The sequence below is a fragment of the Nerophis lumbriciformis genome, linkage group LG32 (genome assembly GCF_033978685.3).
Source record: "Nerophis lumbriciformis linkage group LG32, RoL_Nlum_v2.1, whole genome shotgun sequence".
Lineage (NCBI taxonomy): Eukaryota > Metazoa > Chordata > Actinopteri > Syngnathiformes > Syngnathidae > Nerophis > Nerophis lumbriciformis.
In genome coordinates, this window is record NC_084579.2 from 4601119 (window position 1) to 4618261 (window position 17143).

General features: G+C 42.1%; 1 protein-coding gene across 4 annotated transcripts; it reads right to left on the reverse strand.

Annotated features, from left to right (window-relative positions):
* Positions 1 to 6557: 6557 nt before the first annotated feature.
* cetn3 (centrin 3) lies at positions 6558 to 16078 on the reverse strand. Of its 4 annotated transcripts, XM_061927208.1 has the most exons (6): positions 16019 to 16072; positions 15912 to 15943; positions 15403 to 15538; positions 9323 to 9437; positions 9056 to 9247; positions 6558 to 6712 (listed from the first exon to the last, which is right to left on the reverse strand). In XM_061927208.1, the coding sequence occupies exons 1-6, from the start codon at positions 16019 to 16021 to the stop codon at positions 6666 to 6668; spliced, it is 525 nt and encodes a 174-aa protein (XP_061783192.1). In that variant the 5' UTR covers positions 16022 to 16072; the 3' UTR covers positions 6558 to 6665. The 4 variants fall into 4 exon arrangements, with proteins under 4 accessions (XP_061783192.1, XP_061783193.1, XP_061783191.1 ...); XM_061927209.1 differs by having other exon boundaries at positions 15912 to 16078; XM_061927207.2 differs by lacking the exons at positions 15912 to 15943; positions 16019 to 16072 and adding an exon at positions 15656 to 15789.
* Between the last annotated feature and the right edge of the window lie 1065 nt (positions 16079 to 17143).

Consider the following 17143-nt stretch of genomic DNA (forward strand, 5'->3'; position numbering starts at 1 on the left):
AGTAATTATTTTAAGAGCACACCGAGATATTAAGTACCCAATATCAGTTTGCATGCAAATGCATACCTGCCAACTTTTAAAATCAGAAAAACCTAGTAGCCAGGGTCCAGGGGCCGCAGGCCCCGGTAGGTCCAGGACAAAGTCCTGGTGGGGGGTTCAGGCTTCGCCCCCCCGACGCAAAATGATTATTAGCATTCAGACAGGTTAAAATGTTGCTAAAACCATCACTTTTCTATCAGTCACAGTGACTTTTCAAAACAAAAATATTACAGCAAAAATCATATGGATTGATTGACATGTTTATTCTGTAAGCTAACTTCAATAGTTTGAAATTATTTTGACAGTTAATGCCAGTTATCCTGTCAACCTTTCACAAGACTTCAATTTGTTAATTGAAAGTATAAACAGTATAAACACTTTTTACAGTAAACAAATGGTAAAACAGTACTAAACAATTCCATTAAAAAAAAATTGGTGTCATTATTAACTTTCTGTCCAAGCTTGTATAATCTACTGCCTTGTTCAATTGTAAAAAATATTCTGTGCCTAAAATTCACATTTCTATCACAATTATCATACTGTAAACATGGTAAGCTAACTTCATTAAAATTAATAGTCCTGTCAATAGCATGGAATCACAATTCAAATGTAGTTTTTTTGTAAGCCTTTCAAAAGAATTCAGAATATGAAAAATTAATGAAAATTAATTTAAGCCATCAGACACTTGAAAAGTGGCACATCACATCTCTAATGTAATCATTTTAACTTTTCAACAGAAATAGCACTGCAAAAATATTAAGGACATACTTCTGTATTTTGGTAGTTATGCTGTCGACATTTAACAAGATTTCTTCAACTTGGACTTGAAAGCATAAATAGTATAAACACTTTTAACAGTATAACAGTACTAAACAATTCCAATAGATAACATTGGTGTCATTACCTTTTTGTGGCTAAAATCCGAAAAACGTTGAAAGTTTTCCACTTGTATCGCTAGCAACGGCATTAGACTTGTGTTTTTTTTGTCCCAACATCGCTAATTCCTCCGTGTCCGATCGAAAAATCTTGTCTGCACAAGGTGCAATTCGCGTAGTTTTCACCCTTTTTGGAACGGATAATTATTCCCGGATAGGCTTTTGAATATTCTTCACGGAATGACTGCAGTTTTCTTTTCGGTTTAAGACTCGTTTGCGATTTTTCTCCGGCGGATCCCATGATCGTTCGCTCGTTTGGAAACAATGGCAACAGGTGCCTCGTGCTTGGCAGCGGTGCTATAAATAGCCTTGCGCATGGCATTCGGAATGGCTCGATAGGAAGTTACGGGAAGCAGTGTCGATTGTCATTGTTGTTATGCGATTTCGTGAATAAAACTTTTAAAAAATAATAATTTTTAATTCATGAAAAAACGTATTTTTTATCACTGCAACCGTAACCCGGAATAGGTTGATGAAAACCGTACTAATTACGGGAAAACCAGAGTAGTTGGCAGGTATTCAAATGTTCAAGCACTGTTGCTTTATCACATACAATAATTTGTACGTTTCACGCACAACTTCTCCTCTCCTTGGCTCAGGAACTCTCAAAAAAAAAAAGCTGACAAATCACAGCTCTGCGGTCTGCTTTGCCGCCAACGTAATGTTAGAAATTTTTGGGCGGTGCACGTCAGGGCCTGCAGGAAGGTACGCAGGGGGAGGAGCAAAACGACGTCGCTTACGCAAGTTACGTGACACCAGAGTATATACCAGGTTGCAATTCACCAGTAAAGGGGGAGAAGGTAAAAGTACAATGACTGTAATGGATGTGGGACAGTACTACACAGTCTACATTTACACACTCAGGAAGAAAGTACACGGTGTACGGCGGAGCTATTCAAGTGGCTTTTCAAATCTGACACCATAACATCACACCCCGAGTTCAGTTCAAAACTTGGGAGACTAATATTCTTGCAGTAAATTCCTAAAAACATTAAAGTGCTCCAGTTTCTAAAGGAACTTGGACCACTGTAAACACATTGGCAGACCATTGCATTGACATTTCACCTTGCAGAACAATGGGGTCCAAACTTGTGATTTACTCAATTTAGGCGTTCCTCAAGGCGCCCCATCCATCCATCCATCTTCTTCCGCTTATCCGAGGTCGGGTCGCGGGGGCAGCAGCCTAAGCAGGGAAGCCCAGACTTCCCTCTCCCCAGCCACTTCGTCCAGCTCTTCCCGGGGGATCCCGAGGCGTTCCCAGGCCAGCCGGGAGACATAGTCTTCCCAACGTGTCCTGGGTCTTCCCCGTGGCCTCCTACCGGTCGGACGTGCCCTAAACACCTCCCGAGGGAGGCGATCGGGTGGCATCCTGACCAGATGCCCGAACCACCTCATCTGGCTCCTCTCGATGTGGAGGAGCAGCGGCTTTACTTTGAGCTCCCCCCGAATGGCAGAGCTTCTCACCCTATCTCTAAGGGAGAGCCCCGCCACTCGGCGGAGGAAACTCATTTCGGCCGCTTGTACCCGTGATCTTGTCCTTTCGGTCATGACCCAAAGCTCATGACCATAGGTGAGGATGGGAACGTAGATCGACCGGTAAATCGAGAGCTTTGCCTTCCGGCTCAGCTCCTTCTTCACCACAACGGATCGATACAGCGTCCGCATTACTGAAGACGCCGCACCGATCCGCCTGTCGATCTCACGATCCACTCTTCCCCCACTCGTGAACAAGACTTCGAGGTACTTGAACTCCTCCACTTGGGGCAAGATCTCCTCCCCAACCCGGAGATGGCACTCCACCCTTTTCCGGGAGAGAACCACGGACTCGGACTTGGAGGTGCTGATTCCCATCCCAGTCGCTTCACACTCGGCTGCGAACCGATCCAGTGAGAGCTGAAGATCTTGGCCGGAGGAAGCCATCAGGACCACATCATCTGCGAATAGCAGAGACCTAATCCTGCAGCCACCAAACCAGATCCCCTCAACGCCCTGACTGCGCCTAGAAATTCTGTCCATAAAGGTTATGAACAGAATCGGTGACAAAGGGCAGCCTTGGCGGAGTCCAACCCTCACTGGAAACGTGTCCGACTTACTGCCGGCAATGCGGACCAAGCTCTGACACTGATTATACAGGGATCGAACTGCCACAATAAGACAGTCCGTTACCCCAGACTCTCTGAGCACTCCCCACAGGACTTCCCGGGGTACACGGTCGAATGCCTTCTCCAAGTCCACAAAGCACATGTAGACTGGTTGGGCAAACTCCCATGCACCCTCAAGGACCCTGCCGAGAGTATAGAGCTGGTCCACAGTTCCACGACCAGGACGAAAACCACACTGTTCCTCCTGAATCCGAGGTTCAACTGCTTTACTTATATCAGTAGTGTTCCTCAAGGTTCCATTTTAGGTCCTCTTTCTTTCATCATATACAACAACTATACAACCGGCGGCCCACAAGTCCAGTTAAATAAAACCCGTGAGTCGCATGTTTTGCAGCAGATTCTTAAAATCACTAGAGTGCTGTCATAGAGATGAGCTTTGACTTGCTTTTTTTTGCAGAAGCTCCTTAAAAACAGCACAGCGCTCATATAACTCTAACATAAATAGATTACAATCAAATGTTTACGGCGGAGGACGCTGATTCTTTGAAGTCTGCCCCCTCGTCCTTAGCTTTCTGTAAATGTGGCCCGCAAAACAATTTAGTTGAATATTCCTGGTGTACTCAGTATACTGACTCAAGTATTCCATTTGAGACATAGCTTGACTGTCATTTGTTTGTCTTTTAAATGGAGAATGTTCTAGTAGAGAAGCTCTTTAGCTCCTTTGGGGACTACCAGTGATGCAGGACTCAAATAATCCAACTGGACTTCCCAAAAGAACAACTTGAGTGTGAGAAAAAAATAACGAGAAGGTTCCTCAGGTCCCTTCTTCATACGATGAGACTAGAACCCCACCCCCCCCAGGCCCTTTGGGTTCGTCTAAGTCTTGTCTGATACGAGAACTAATTTGGACACAACGTGCGTGACAAAATGGCGACATTGTGAGAATCAACATCAACACAGTGTGCTGAAGGCGAGCCATTGCCTGGAAACTATTGGAGGGAGGGTTTGGGGCTTGGATGGGAGGTCGTAGCCGGGGAGGAACTGGTCTCGTTTTATTTCTGGACCTGCACGGGTCGCCTGTGACAGCTGAGCATGTGTAAGGGCAGGTCCTCACCGCCAACATGGCCGCCGACCTTCAGTGTCGCTGTGGTGCTCTGCTTCCTCAGCTCCACAGCGCCACCGTGTCATGGCGAGACAAAGTCCAGTTCTAACATTCTGTGCGGGGGCTTATGACGCAGCTGGGGGAGGGGATGAACCTTCTACTCTTGTGGTCAGACTCTCTAATGTTAATGACAATTAAAAACACTGAATAATTACTACATACTAACTTCATTAAAAATGTTAAAATAAACACAATATTTTTTTTTTTTTACAAATTAGAATGTAAAGACTGTTTCCAGACTTTAAGGATACCTTGTACTATATTAATTATACCTTTGAATCATATATTGTCACTATAAAGTCCTCAAATAAAAAAATTACTATCTGAACTTAGTGTGTATTTAATTCGCTCTTTACTGGATAAGTGAGGTGAAGATATCAATCTTTGAGAATAACCCGATTCCATTTATTTAAAAGCTTGTCCAATGAGTAAATTAAATTTAAAAGTCTTATGTAACATTTGTGCAGAGGTGGGTAGAGTAGCCAGAAATTGTACTCAAGTAAGAGTACTGTTACTTTAGAGATTTATTACTCAAGTAAAAGTAAGGAGTAGTCACCCAAATATTTACTTGAGTAAAAGTAAAAAGTATGTTGTGAAAAAACTACTCAAGTACTGAGTAACTGATGAGTAACATACACACTCATATCATATATATGTATATATATATATATATATATATATATATATATATATATATATCTGTGTATATATATATATATATATATCTGTATATATATATATGTATATATATATATATGTATACATACATATACATACATATACATTGATATATACAGTATATAATTTATATGTATTTATTTTGCTGTTTTTGTTTACATGTTAAAGGTGTTTTAATGAATATACATGCATGTTTAACATATAGATTCCTTTCTTTCATGAAGACTAGAATATAAGTTGGTGTATTACCTGATTCTGATGACTTGCGTTGATTGTAATCAGACAGTAGTGCTGATAACGTCCACGTTTTCAAATGGAGGAGAAGAAAAGTTCCTTCTTTCTGTCTAATACCACATGAAAGTGGTGGGTTTTTGGCATCTTATTTGTCCAGCTTCCATATTCGTTTTTATACACTTTACAAGAAATATATTGGCGTCAAACTCCTTAGCTTGCTAGCTTGTTTGGCTTTCGGAGACTCTTGTTTTGAAAGCGCAGGCGCGATGGAGCGGCACTTTTATTGTGAAGACAGGAACGTCCTCATGTGCGGTCAGTCTTTAGGCTTTTGACGGGATGTCCGGTTGAAATAAAAAAGTATCTTTTTTCCTTCACACTTTTGATTGATTGGTTGATTGGAACTTTTATTAGATTGCACAGTACAGTACATATTCCGTACAATTGACCACTAAATGGTAACACCCCAATAAGTTTTTCAACTTGTTTAAGTCAGGTCATGTGACCACCTGGCTCTGTTTGATTGGTCCAACGTCACCAGTGACTGCATCTGATTGGTGGAACGAAGTGAAACGTCACCAGTAAGGCAGGCACTATGAAGGTCTGTCTGACAGACCAAAACAAACAAAGCGTGCATTAACAGATGGATAAAAATTAGTAGCGAGTAGCGAGCTGAATGTAGATAAAAGTAGCGGAGTAAAAGTAGCGTTCCTTCTCTATAAATATACTTAAGTAAAAGTAAAAGTATGTTGCATTAAAACTACTCTTAGAAGTACAATTTATCCCAAAAGTTACTCAAGTAGATGTAACGGAGTAAATGTAGCGCGTTACTACCCACCTCTGCATTTGTGTATTTATTTATTGGCCATATCATCAGGGTGTACCCCGCCTTCCGCCCGAATGCAGCTGAGATAGACTCCAGGACCCCCCGCGACCCCAAAAGGGACAAGCAGTAGAAAATGGATGGATGGATGGATCAGGGAGCAGGTGTGTGGCGCCCCACGGTGGACAAACGCAATTCTGTTGTTTGTCATTCATTTGCATGATTTGTACCTTGCCGCTGTTGATAGTTTTAAGTTTGCTCTCACTAAAAAAAAATGTTGAATGCTTTTTAGTGTCTTCTTGGTGTGAATGTGCAAATAATTATTATGTTCAACACTGTTCATGAGGCATGTGGGGGCAGGCGGGGCAAAGCTTGCTTGGACTATCGTTTTCACATTTAAAGACAGTCACTTTTTTTTTTTAATGTGAGACATCTTAATGAAGTCTTTTGATTGTTGTAACTGTACAGACAGTGATTTATTAGTAAACAATAAATAAAATGTACACATGAACACCAAAACAACCACACACTCACGTGTCCCTCAACATGAGACCACGGACGTCCTCAGACCATCACGTCTTTAGGTGGTTGTTTCCAGTGAAGTCACTGATGATGATCCTGTCATCATGTCAAGTTCACGTCCCACTGGAGGACTTTGTGATGCTTGCTGGACAAACAAATGTAGTCCAGACTCTTCAGGGTGAGTCTTCGCTCATGATGGACATGAACTCTTCCTGGTTTACTGTTGGACACACACAAGTCAATGCCGTCACTTCCTGATTCTGGTAGTATGAGCATCTTTAAAACTGACTAGGCCAGGGGTCGGCGAGCCGCATGCGGCTCTTTGATCACTCTGATGCGGCTCAGCAGCTTACTTGCTGAACCCCCCAATTTTCCCGTGAGACTTCCGGATTTCAGTGCCTCTCGCAGAAATCTCCCGGGATTAATATTCACCGATTTTCACCCTTACGGCTATAATAAGAGCGTGCCATGATGGTACAACATTTGGCGCCCTCTACAATCTGTATAAACAGAGTGCCAGCCCAAAACTTGTTATACAATGTACAATTTTGCTTGCTCACGTACGTGACAGCAAGGCATACTTGGTCAACAGCCACACAGGTTACACTGACAACTTTAACACTCTTACTGCTAATGCGCCACACTTTGAACCAAAACCAAACAAGAATGACAAACACATTTCGGGAGAACATCTGCACCTTAACACAACATAAACACAACGGAACAAACACCCAGAATCCCATGCAGCCCTGACTCTTCCGGGCTACATTATACACCCCTGCTACCACCAAACCCCGCCCCCACCCCAACCCTGCTCCCTCACACATCAACACCCCCCGCCCCCCCTCTCTGTGCGTCGGTTGAGGTGGGCGGGGTTTGGTAGCGGGGGTGTATAATGTAGCCCGAAAGAGTTACGGCTGCATGGGATTCTGGGTATTTGTCCTGTTGTGTTTATGTTGTATTATGGTGCAGATTAGAGATGCGCGGTTTGCGGGCACAACCGCGGAGTCCGCGGATTATCCGCGGATCGGGCGGATGAAATTAAAAAAAATTAGATTTTATCCGCGGGTCGGGTCGGGCGGTTGAAATAAAAAAAATTTGATTTTAAATAGATTCAGGCGGGTGGCAGTTAAACCAATTGGGAAATATATATACATAGTTAAATGTTGTTACCCACATACGAAAAACGAGCAGGCACCTGCAGCATATGCCACAACAGAAGAAAAAAAAAAAAAGAGATGGACACTTTTACGGAGCGGAGAAGGGACGCCTCGCCGGGGTCCGGGACCGAGGCCCCTTCCCCCGAGAGGGCCCCACCGGGAGCCGTAGCTGAGGCGATCCGCGAGAAGGGCCCGACGCACGTCCAGGGTCACCACCGCGCCCACCGCACCGACACCCCGCCTCGTCCGCCTTCGCCGCGGCCGGCGTCACGCGCAGCAGGTAAGCAGCTTACCTGCCCGCCACCCCCGTGGCCGGGGGCTCGTAACAGGGGTCACTCCGCGCGCTCCGCCCGCGCAGCTTACCTGCCCGCCACCCCTGTTGCCGGGGGCACGTAACAGGGGTCACTCCGCGCGCAGTGCGCTCACGAAAGGGGTGGGGCTCACCCTGGTTGATATAGACAGCAGGACGGTGGCCATGGAAGTCGGAACTCGCTAAGGAGTGTGTAACAACCCACCTGCCGAATCAACTAGCTCTGAAAATGGATGGCGCTGGAGCGTCGGGCCCATACCCGGCCGTCGCCGGCAGCGAGACGCACTTGGAGGTGCGCTCAGCGCGGCTCCCATATGATTGCGCACTGGTGTGCGTCTGGGTCGTGACAGCGTGGCACGCGAATGTCTGTGCTGCATTGGATCAGTCTCCTTTCTTTAACAGGCAAAAGCTTTATAACCTCACTAATGCCTTGCATCGTCTATATTAGATATATAACAACGGGCGGGTGCGGTTCTGATCAAATGTTAGGTCGGGTGGATGGCGGATGGTTGACGACTTTCTGATGCGGTTGCGGATGAAATAATTGCCTATCCGCGCATATCTAGTGCAGATGCTCTCCCGAAATGTGTTTGTCATTCTTGTTTGGTGTGGGTTCACAGTGTGGCGCATTATTAGTAAGAGTGTTAAAGTTGTTTTTTTTATACCGCGGCCGTCAGTGTAACCTGTGTGGTTGTTGAGCAAGTATGCCTTGCTGTCACCTACGTGAGGTAGCGGAAGCCCCATTTGGCTGATCAGGCACGCTGATTGTAGTGGGTGCTATATGCTGTACCATCACGGCACGCAATCTAGTGGTAATCCAAATAATCACTTGATTAAAGTGCAGTGTTTTATTTTCCTATGTTTGGAACACGGTGTTACTGTTGAAAATGTGTGTCATGTTACAATGGCCCAAAATATTAAATATGGTTGGTAAATAAAATCTCTGCCTTGTTTTGAATGAATACTTAGGCTTACTACGCTACTGTATTTTAATGTGAGTCATTATGGTGGCACTTGGAGAGCCAAGTTTTCCACGGATCTTTAGACCGGATTAATAGCAAAAACCAAGGGATTATTTGCAAATGAAACTTACTTTCGCCATCCCCGTCCGTGTCAAAGACGTCGATCATGCTGCGTAGTTCTTCTTCGCTGGTGTTCTCGCCGAGCTCCCTCGCCACTCGCCTGAGGTTCCTCAGACTGATCGCCCCCGACTCGTCGTCGTCAAAGAGCCGGAAGGCCTTCATGATCTCCTCCTTGGGGTCTCGATCCAGGATGAGCTCCATGACTGCGCACACATCCAACATGGCGTTTGGCGTGGCTCTCGTCGTGTGTTCGCCAGGATTGAAGCGACGTCACTTACCTACTTCATTGAAGTCCTCAAAGCTGATTTTGCCGTTTTCTTCTCTGTCATAGTCTTTCAAAATCTGCATTACGTCCAACTTCTTCACCTCGAAGCCCAGCGCACGCATCGCTACCTGATGGCACATGTACGCTTACACAAGGGTTCCATATAGTGCTGGGTTCTGCAACATGTGGCTCTTTAGCGCCGCCCTAGTGGCTCCTTTGAGCTTTTTCAAAAAATTATGAAAATAGAAAAAGATTGGGGGGAAAATATATTTTTGTTTTGATAGGGCTTCTGTAGTAGGACAACATGACACAAAACTCCCTGATTGTTAGAAATCCCACTGTTTGTATCAAACAGTGGGATCTCTCTAAAGAGAGAATTTGTCGAGCGCCGTTTTGTCCTACTAATTTTGGCGATCCTTGAACTCACCGTAGTTTGTTTACATGTATAACTTTCTTCAAGTGAAGTGAAGTGAATTATATTTATATAGCGCTTTACATTGTGAAACCCAATATCTAAGTTACATTTTTAAACAAGTGTGGGTGGCACTGGGAGAAGGTGGGTAAAGTGTCTTGCCCAAGGACACAACGGCAGTGACTAGGATGGCGGAAGCGGGGATCGAACCTGCAACCCTGAAGTTGCTGGCACGGCCGCTCTACCGACCGAGCTATACCGCCCCGCAACTCTTCAACGCTGCCAGAGAAAGACATGTTTTATGCCACTCCTTCTCCGTCTCATTTTGTCCACCAAACTTTTTATACTGTACGTGAATGCAGAAAGGTGAACTTTGTTGATGTTATTGACTTGTGTGGAGTACTTATCAAGCATATTTGGTCAGTGCATGACTGCAAGCTAATCGATGATAACATGCTATTTAGGCTCGCTTTATGTATGTATTGCATCATTATGCCTCACTTGTAGGTATATTTGAGCTCATTTTATTTCCTTTACTTATGTCCTCTGTGTATTTAATTCATATTTGCATTTCTCATGACATATTATCTGTATGTAAAATTGCCTGCATTTCTGATAGAGGTTTGTGTGCCGTTATAGACCACAGCAAACATAACTCAGCTTGCATAGATTGTTATAAATCCATTAGAATTTGGGTTGCCGACCCCTGATCTCGGGGTACACCAAATAATTACTTAAATAAATATTCAAACACGGTGTTACTGTTTAAACTGAGTGTAATGTTACAGTAGCCAAAATAGTAAATATACTTGTTGAATGAAGCCTCCGCCTTGTTTTTAATTAAAATCTAGGCCTATTACGCTACTGTATTTTAATATTGGTCATTATGTTGGTACTCGGAAAACCAAGTTCAGAATACTCGGAAAACCAAGTTCTTTCTGAGGTGGTACTTGGTGAAAAAAGTTTATTAACCACTCCACTAGAAATAAGCTAGTTTGCATCTCATCTTGAATTAAACTTGAAGAGTCCTGCAGTGTTGCCATTTTGATAGTAGGCTAATATAGCTAATATAGACACTTATATCATGTGCTGACTTCAATATATTACTTTGTGGAAGGCTTTTAATTTTTTGCGGCTCCAGACAGATTTTTATTTATGTCCAATTTGGCTCTTTCAACATTTTGGGTTGCCGACCCCTGATCTAGGGGTACACCAAATAATCACTTAAGTATATATTCAAACACAGTGTTACTGTTTAAACTGTGTGTAATGTTACAGTGGCCAAAATAGTAAATATACTTGTTGAATGAAGCCTCCGCTTTGTTTTTAATTAATATCTAGGCCTACTACGCTACTGTATTTTAATATTGGTCATTATGTTGGTACTCGGAAAACCAAGTTCAGAATACTCGGAAAACCAAGTTCTTTCTGAGGTGGTACTTGGTGAAAAAAGTGTATTAACCACTCCACTAGAAATAAGTTAGTTTGCATCTCATCTTGAATTAAACTTGAAGAGTCCTGCAGTGTTGCCATTTTGATAGTAGGCTAATATAGCTAATATAGACACTTATATCATGTGTTGCCTTCAATATATTACTTTTGGAAGGCTTTTAATTTTTTGCGGCTCCAGACAGATTTTTATTTTATGTCCAATTTGGCTCTTTCAACATTTTGGGTTGCCGACCCCTGATCTAGGGGTACACCAAATAATCACTTCAATACATATTCAAACACAGTGTTACTGTTTAAACTGTGTGTAATGTTACAGTGGCCAAAATAGTAAATATACTTGTTGAATGAAACCTCCGCCTTGTTTTTAATTAATATCTAGGCCTACTACGCTACTGTATTTTAATATCGGTCATTATGTTGGTACTTGGAAAGCCAAGTTTTTTCTGAGGTGGAACTTGGTGAAAATAGCTTAAGAACCACTGCACTAGAGAGAAGTTAGTTTGCATCTCATCTTGAGTTCAACTTGAAGAGTCCTGCATTGTTGTCATTTTGATAGTAGGCTAATATAGCTAATATAGACACTTATATCATGTGTTGCCTTCAATATATTACTTTTGGAAGGGTTTTAATTTTTTGCGACTCCGGACAGATTTGAATTTTTTATTTTTGGCCCAATTTGGCTCTTTCAACATTTTGAGTTGCCGACGCTTAATCTAGGGGTACACCAAATAATCACTTAAATAAATATTCCAACTGTTTAAACTGTGTGTAATGTTACAGTGGCCAAAATAGTAAATATACTTGTTGAATGAAACCTCCGCCTTGTTTTTAACTAATATCTAGGCCTACTACGCTACTGTATTTTAATATTGGTCATTATGTTGGTACTCGGAAAGCCAAGTTCTTTCTGAGGTGGTACTTGGTGAAAACAGTTTATTAACCACTTTACTAGAGATAAGTTAGTTTGCATCTCATCTTGAGTTCAACTTGAAGAGTCCTGCAGTGTTGTCATTTTGATAGTAGGCTAATATAGCGAATATAGACACTTATATCATGTGTTGACTTCAATATATTACTTATGGAAGGCTTTTAATTTTTTGGGGCTCCAGACAGATTTAAATTTTTAGTCCAATATGGCTCTTTAAACATTTTGGGTTGCCGACCCCAGGTATAGGGGTACCGTATTTTTCGGACTATAAGTCGCAGTTTTTTTCATAATTTGGCCGTGGGTGCGACTTATACTCTGGAACGACTTATGTGTGAAATTATTAACATATTAGCGTAAATTATCAAATAATATTATTTATCTCATTCACGTAAGAGACTAGACGTATAAGATTTCATGGGATTTAGCGATTAGGAGTGACAGATTGTTTGGTAAACGTATAGCATGTTCTATATGTTATAGTTATTTGAATGACTCTTACCATAATATGTTACGTAAACATACCAGTTGGTTATTTATGCCTCATATAACGTACACTTATTCAGCCTGTTGTTCACTATTCTTGATTTATTTTAAATTGCCTTTCAAATGTCTATTCTTGCTGTTGGCTTTTATCAAATACATTTCCCCAAAAAATGCGACTTATACTCCGAAAAATACGATAATGCACTCTGTGACTTCAATAATAAATATGGCAGTGCCATGTTGGCATTTTTTCCCATAACTTGCGTTGATTTATTTTGGAAAACCTTGTTACATTGTTTAATGCATCCAGCGGGGCATCACAACAAAATTAGGCATAATGATGTGTTGATTCCACGACTGTATATATCGGTATCGGTTGATATCGTAATCGGTAATTAAGAGTTGGACAATATCGGAATATCGGCAAAAAAGCCATTATCGGACATCTCTAACTCTGATGATTATACTTGTGTGATGACTGCATTATGATGATAGTATATATTTGCACCATGAATTGATTAACGTGAACCCTACACTGTTCCAATATCCATTTCTCTGTTCTCAATTGTTGATCACTGATGATAACAACCAACCCCCCCCTCCCCTAATGTCAATAATTCAATGTGATGATCTTGTGTGATGACTGCAGTGTTTCCCACACATTAATTTATTTGTGGCGGCCCGCCACGAAAGAATTACGTCCGCCACAAATGGATTTTTCGGCTTTTGACTCGCTCGACCGCTCATAAAAGCAATGGGACTCTGTCTGTGAATGGAGCTTGTAGTTACAACTCCGGTGCAGTAGGTGGCGGTAGCCTACTATGCATTGTAACTCCGCCAAAATCTTCTGGTGGGCCAGAAGCAGAAGAAGACGACGACAAAGTAAAAGAAGAACGGACCGACCAGATCAAAATACGAGAATAATGTAGGTTATCGGTAGATAGGTTATAGCTGCATCGCTCGCGGCTCGTCATATATTTAACGTTAATCCGCGATTTCATCGAGCGTTTCACCGCCGCTGTTTGACTCGGTGGCCGGGGCAGACGCACGTAGTAACAGTCACGTGTTAATAGTGATGGGTCCGGCAACACCGATGCATCGGCGCATGCGTCGAGCTCATAAGGCAATACCCTGTGTCGGTGCGCGTACCGCTTTTAGAAAGTCACGTGACCGATCATGAGTTGTTTTGGTCACGTGACCGATACGCGAACTGTGTTGCACTGACGCCTCCTCTGTGCCCTGTGAGCGGCTCTTTTCTACAGCCGGAGAAATAATAACTAAGAAGAGAAAGCGTCTAAAATTGAATAAGTTGGAAAAACTGGGTTTTTTTGTAATAAAAATGTGTAAAAAAAAAAAAAAATTTCCAGGTCCACAAGCATCCTCATTCACAACACGTTCTCTTAGATTTCCATGTTATGATACATGTTCACATTATTTATTGACTGTATCTAAAAAAGATAAAAAAATAAATTTTTATTTAAATGAAGTTATGAAATAATCCTAAATGAAATACAATGACTTGGTTTATATTATTGTATATACTAGGTCATAAAATCAGTGTCAGTTGAGTCGGTCCATAGGTTGCCTGTAGGGATTTTTAATGTCCAGCAGATGTCAGTATTTAGTGACACAGTATCGACACAGTATCAATACAGTTTTGCAATGTGTCAAAACGCTTCATGAAGCCTCATCAACCCATCACTACCTGTTACCATACCGACGAGCTAACCTGTCCAGGTTATAACCCTGTTGTCAATAAACACACGTGGAGACGGTGCTTCAGATACTACATTAATACTCAAGCTAAATTGTCCACTGTCCACTGCAGCATGTGAATGCAATGAAAATAATAAAATCTGAGCCAACCAGCTGTTAAAATGTTGTCCAGGTTAATGTTTTGGCCATTAAAGGCCCTTCATTTCAAGATTTCAACTGTGATCGGGCTTTAAACAGGTGGCTGACCTGTTCAGATGAGTGTAACTGATACTGGTCAAATAATGTGAAATAGCATTTAATTTTACATGTATGCAATGCCATTTAAATGTAATTATAGATAATAATAATAATAATAATAAATACTTTGTAGTGTTGTAAATAGTCAACGGGAAGGATTTTAGTAAGATATAAGCCATGAGCACTACGCAGCCAGAAAAAATCCTAGGCAGGACAAGTAAAAATATTGGGGCAAGTAGATTTGAGAAGTCGGGCAAGTAGAAAAAAAGCTTAACGTTGAACCCTGCATGTGTTGAGCTGCTGCCGCTTAAGGTTAGACGGCACTGTACATAGAGCGCTTCTGCTCGTTAGTAATAAATTCTAATGTTGGATGTTCACTCCTTCACACAGATGATGTATGCACTAATTAAAGGGGCAGAGCTTTAAGAGACATTTTAGCTTTTATATTTTATAAGATATATTTTTTGTAAGAACCATAATTAATAAATATATTTCAGTGAATAACTAACTGTTCAAATCTGTATATAAATATGTACATAAAGTGTTGTAATTATATTCCAACTCCGCGTTCTTCTTGGTCATCGCCGCTGCCGCCGCGGCCCCCCAACCACACCACCACAAATAGATGCCTGTCCTGTGGGAAACACTGGACTGTATTATGATGATAGTATACATCTGATAGTATATATCTGTATCATGAACCAATTTAAGTGGACCCCGACTTAAACAAGTTGAAAAACTTATCGGGGTGTTACCATTTAGAGGTCAATTGTACGGAATATGTACTGTACTGTGCAATCTACTAATAAAAGTCTCAATCGATCAATCAAACTTGAAAAGAGTCGTGCAGTGTCCACATAGTCACCTTCAACTCGTGGTAGTCAATCGCGTTATCTTTGTCCGTGTCAAACAACTCGAAGGCTTCTCTTATTTCGAGTTTCTGCTCCTCGCTGAGTTCCTTCCTCTTCTTGCGCTTGTTTCTGTCCAGCAGCAGTTCACTCCTGCAGACACACACACACACACACACACACACGCAACAGGTTACTATTGTGCGCCATGTTTACATTAGTGAAGAAGTCACGTGACCAGCAGTTGATGTGCATTAGTGTTTGTCCCACATGAACGAGGAGGCCCGTTCACCGTCTTCGTCCATCATTGTTGTTGTTGTTGTCCCATAAGAGGACGACAACAACGCCCTGCCTGCATTGTGACGACTTTTAATTGTGACATAAAAAACAACTTTTGTTGTCGTCCGTCGACGTCCGCCATGACGTCAGCTGCATTAAGCTAGCAGCTAACTGCGGCTTTCGTGGGCGACGTCGAACGAAGGCGCGCTAATGTCCGTTCAGCTCACGGCACGACGTGTTTACTAACCTGGGCGCGCTCATTGTCGTGGAGTTGAAACTCTAAAGACGAAGGATAAATGTTAAGTTAAAAACACACACACACAAATGTCTCCATTGCGAGCGAAGCGACTCAACCATTTGTCCGCGCTCGATTGGAGGCTTCCCATTGGTCGACGGTCACTAGGCAACAGGAAGGACTTCTCTGATTCGTCAGTTGCACTGTTATTGTTTTTACAATTAAAATCACCACGTAAACATAAAAACATGTATTCTATTAAAATTGTATATTGTGCGTAACCATCCGACATATTTAGCAATTATGTAACCTATTTTTTTTATGGACTTGCCTCTTTGTGATGTTAAGTTCCTGTTATAAGCTGTTAACGGTATATGCCTTGAGCTCTTATTTTGAAGGCGCTAAGAGCGGAAGTGGTGGAGCGGAGTTTTGAAAACAAACAAAATTAAAACTCTTTCGATAACTTTTAATCAAAAGGGTTCAATCTCTCTCCTGTGTTAGTTTGAACCCGAAACAACAAGCACGCTCAGAGGAGATAATGTTTGAAGAAAGGTGACCGGTTTTTACAAAAATGTTGTGTTGAAGGGGGAATGGGCGAGGGCGGACCTTACGTCACTTCCGCCCTCCAATCCCCTAGCAACGCGGTCGCCATATTGAATTCGTTGAAAACAAACCAGCTCACAGCGAACACGGCATTGGCAGAAAAGGCATTTAACGAGGTTTCACGGCATTTTAAACTGTTCTAAATGGCGTATGATTATGTAAATAGTCTTTCCAGTGAGGCTAGGTTAAGATACGAGTTAAAATGTTCTGTAGTTGGATTAAACGACTGCCCTTACCGCCTTCCAGCAGATGCGTGGACTGATAATCCTACACAACATGGAATTTGGAAATCTTTATGTCTACCTCACAAGCGCACCAGGTCGGTTGTTAGCTTCGGTTGTTATATAACGAATAAATCACATAAAAATTGTTAAATCACCCAAGGTATGTTGCTAAATGATAATAAGGATGACACGGTGGCTACCAGTATCTGTATATTTATTATATCTGTAGAGAGCTCATTCAAATTCAGTTCAGTATTATGATTTATTATTTGCTGAATTACTGGAAATAGCCTTTATACCGTATGTTATTGTTGTGCAACAACAACAACTTCAGCTGTCGAACGTTATTCAGTAAAAATTCAACGGGTTCAACATTAGCATGGACGGTATAGCCAAGTTGTGGTTAAGAAGGTGGAT

Bases quoted from the DNA above. Each gene is read 5' to 3' on its own strand.
- cetn3 (XM_061927207.2), bottom strand. From the start codon at position 15,693: ATGATGGACGAAGACGGTGAACGGGCCTCCTCGTTCAT. The intron at 9,438-15,402 runs GTGACTATGTGG...ATGTGCCATCAG, and splicing joins TTGACTACCACGAGTTGAAG to GTAGCGATGCGTGCGCTGGG. The intron at 9,248-9,322 runs GTAAGTGACGTC...ATGTGTGCGCAG, and splicing joins TGAGGACTTCAATGAAGTAG to TCATGGAGCTCATCCTGGAT.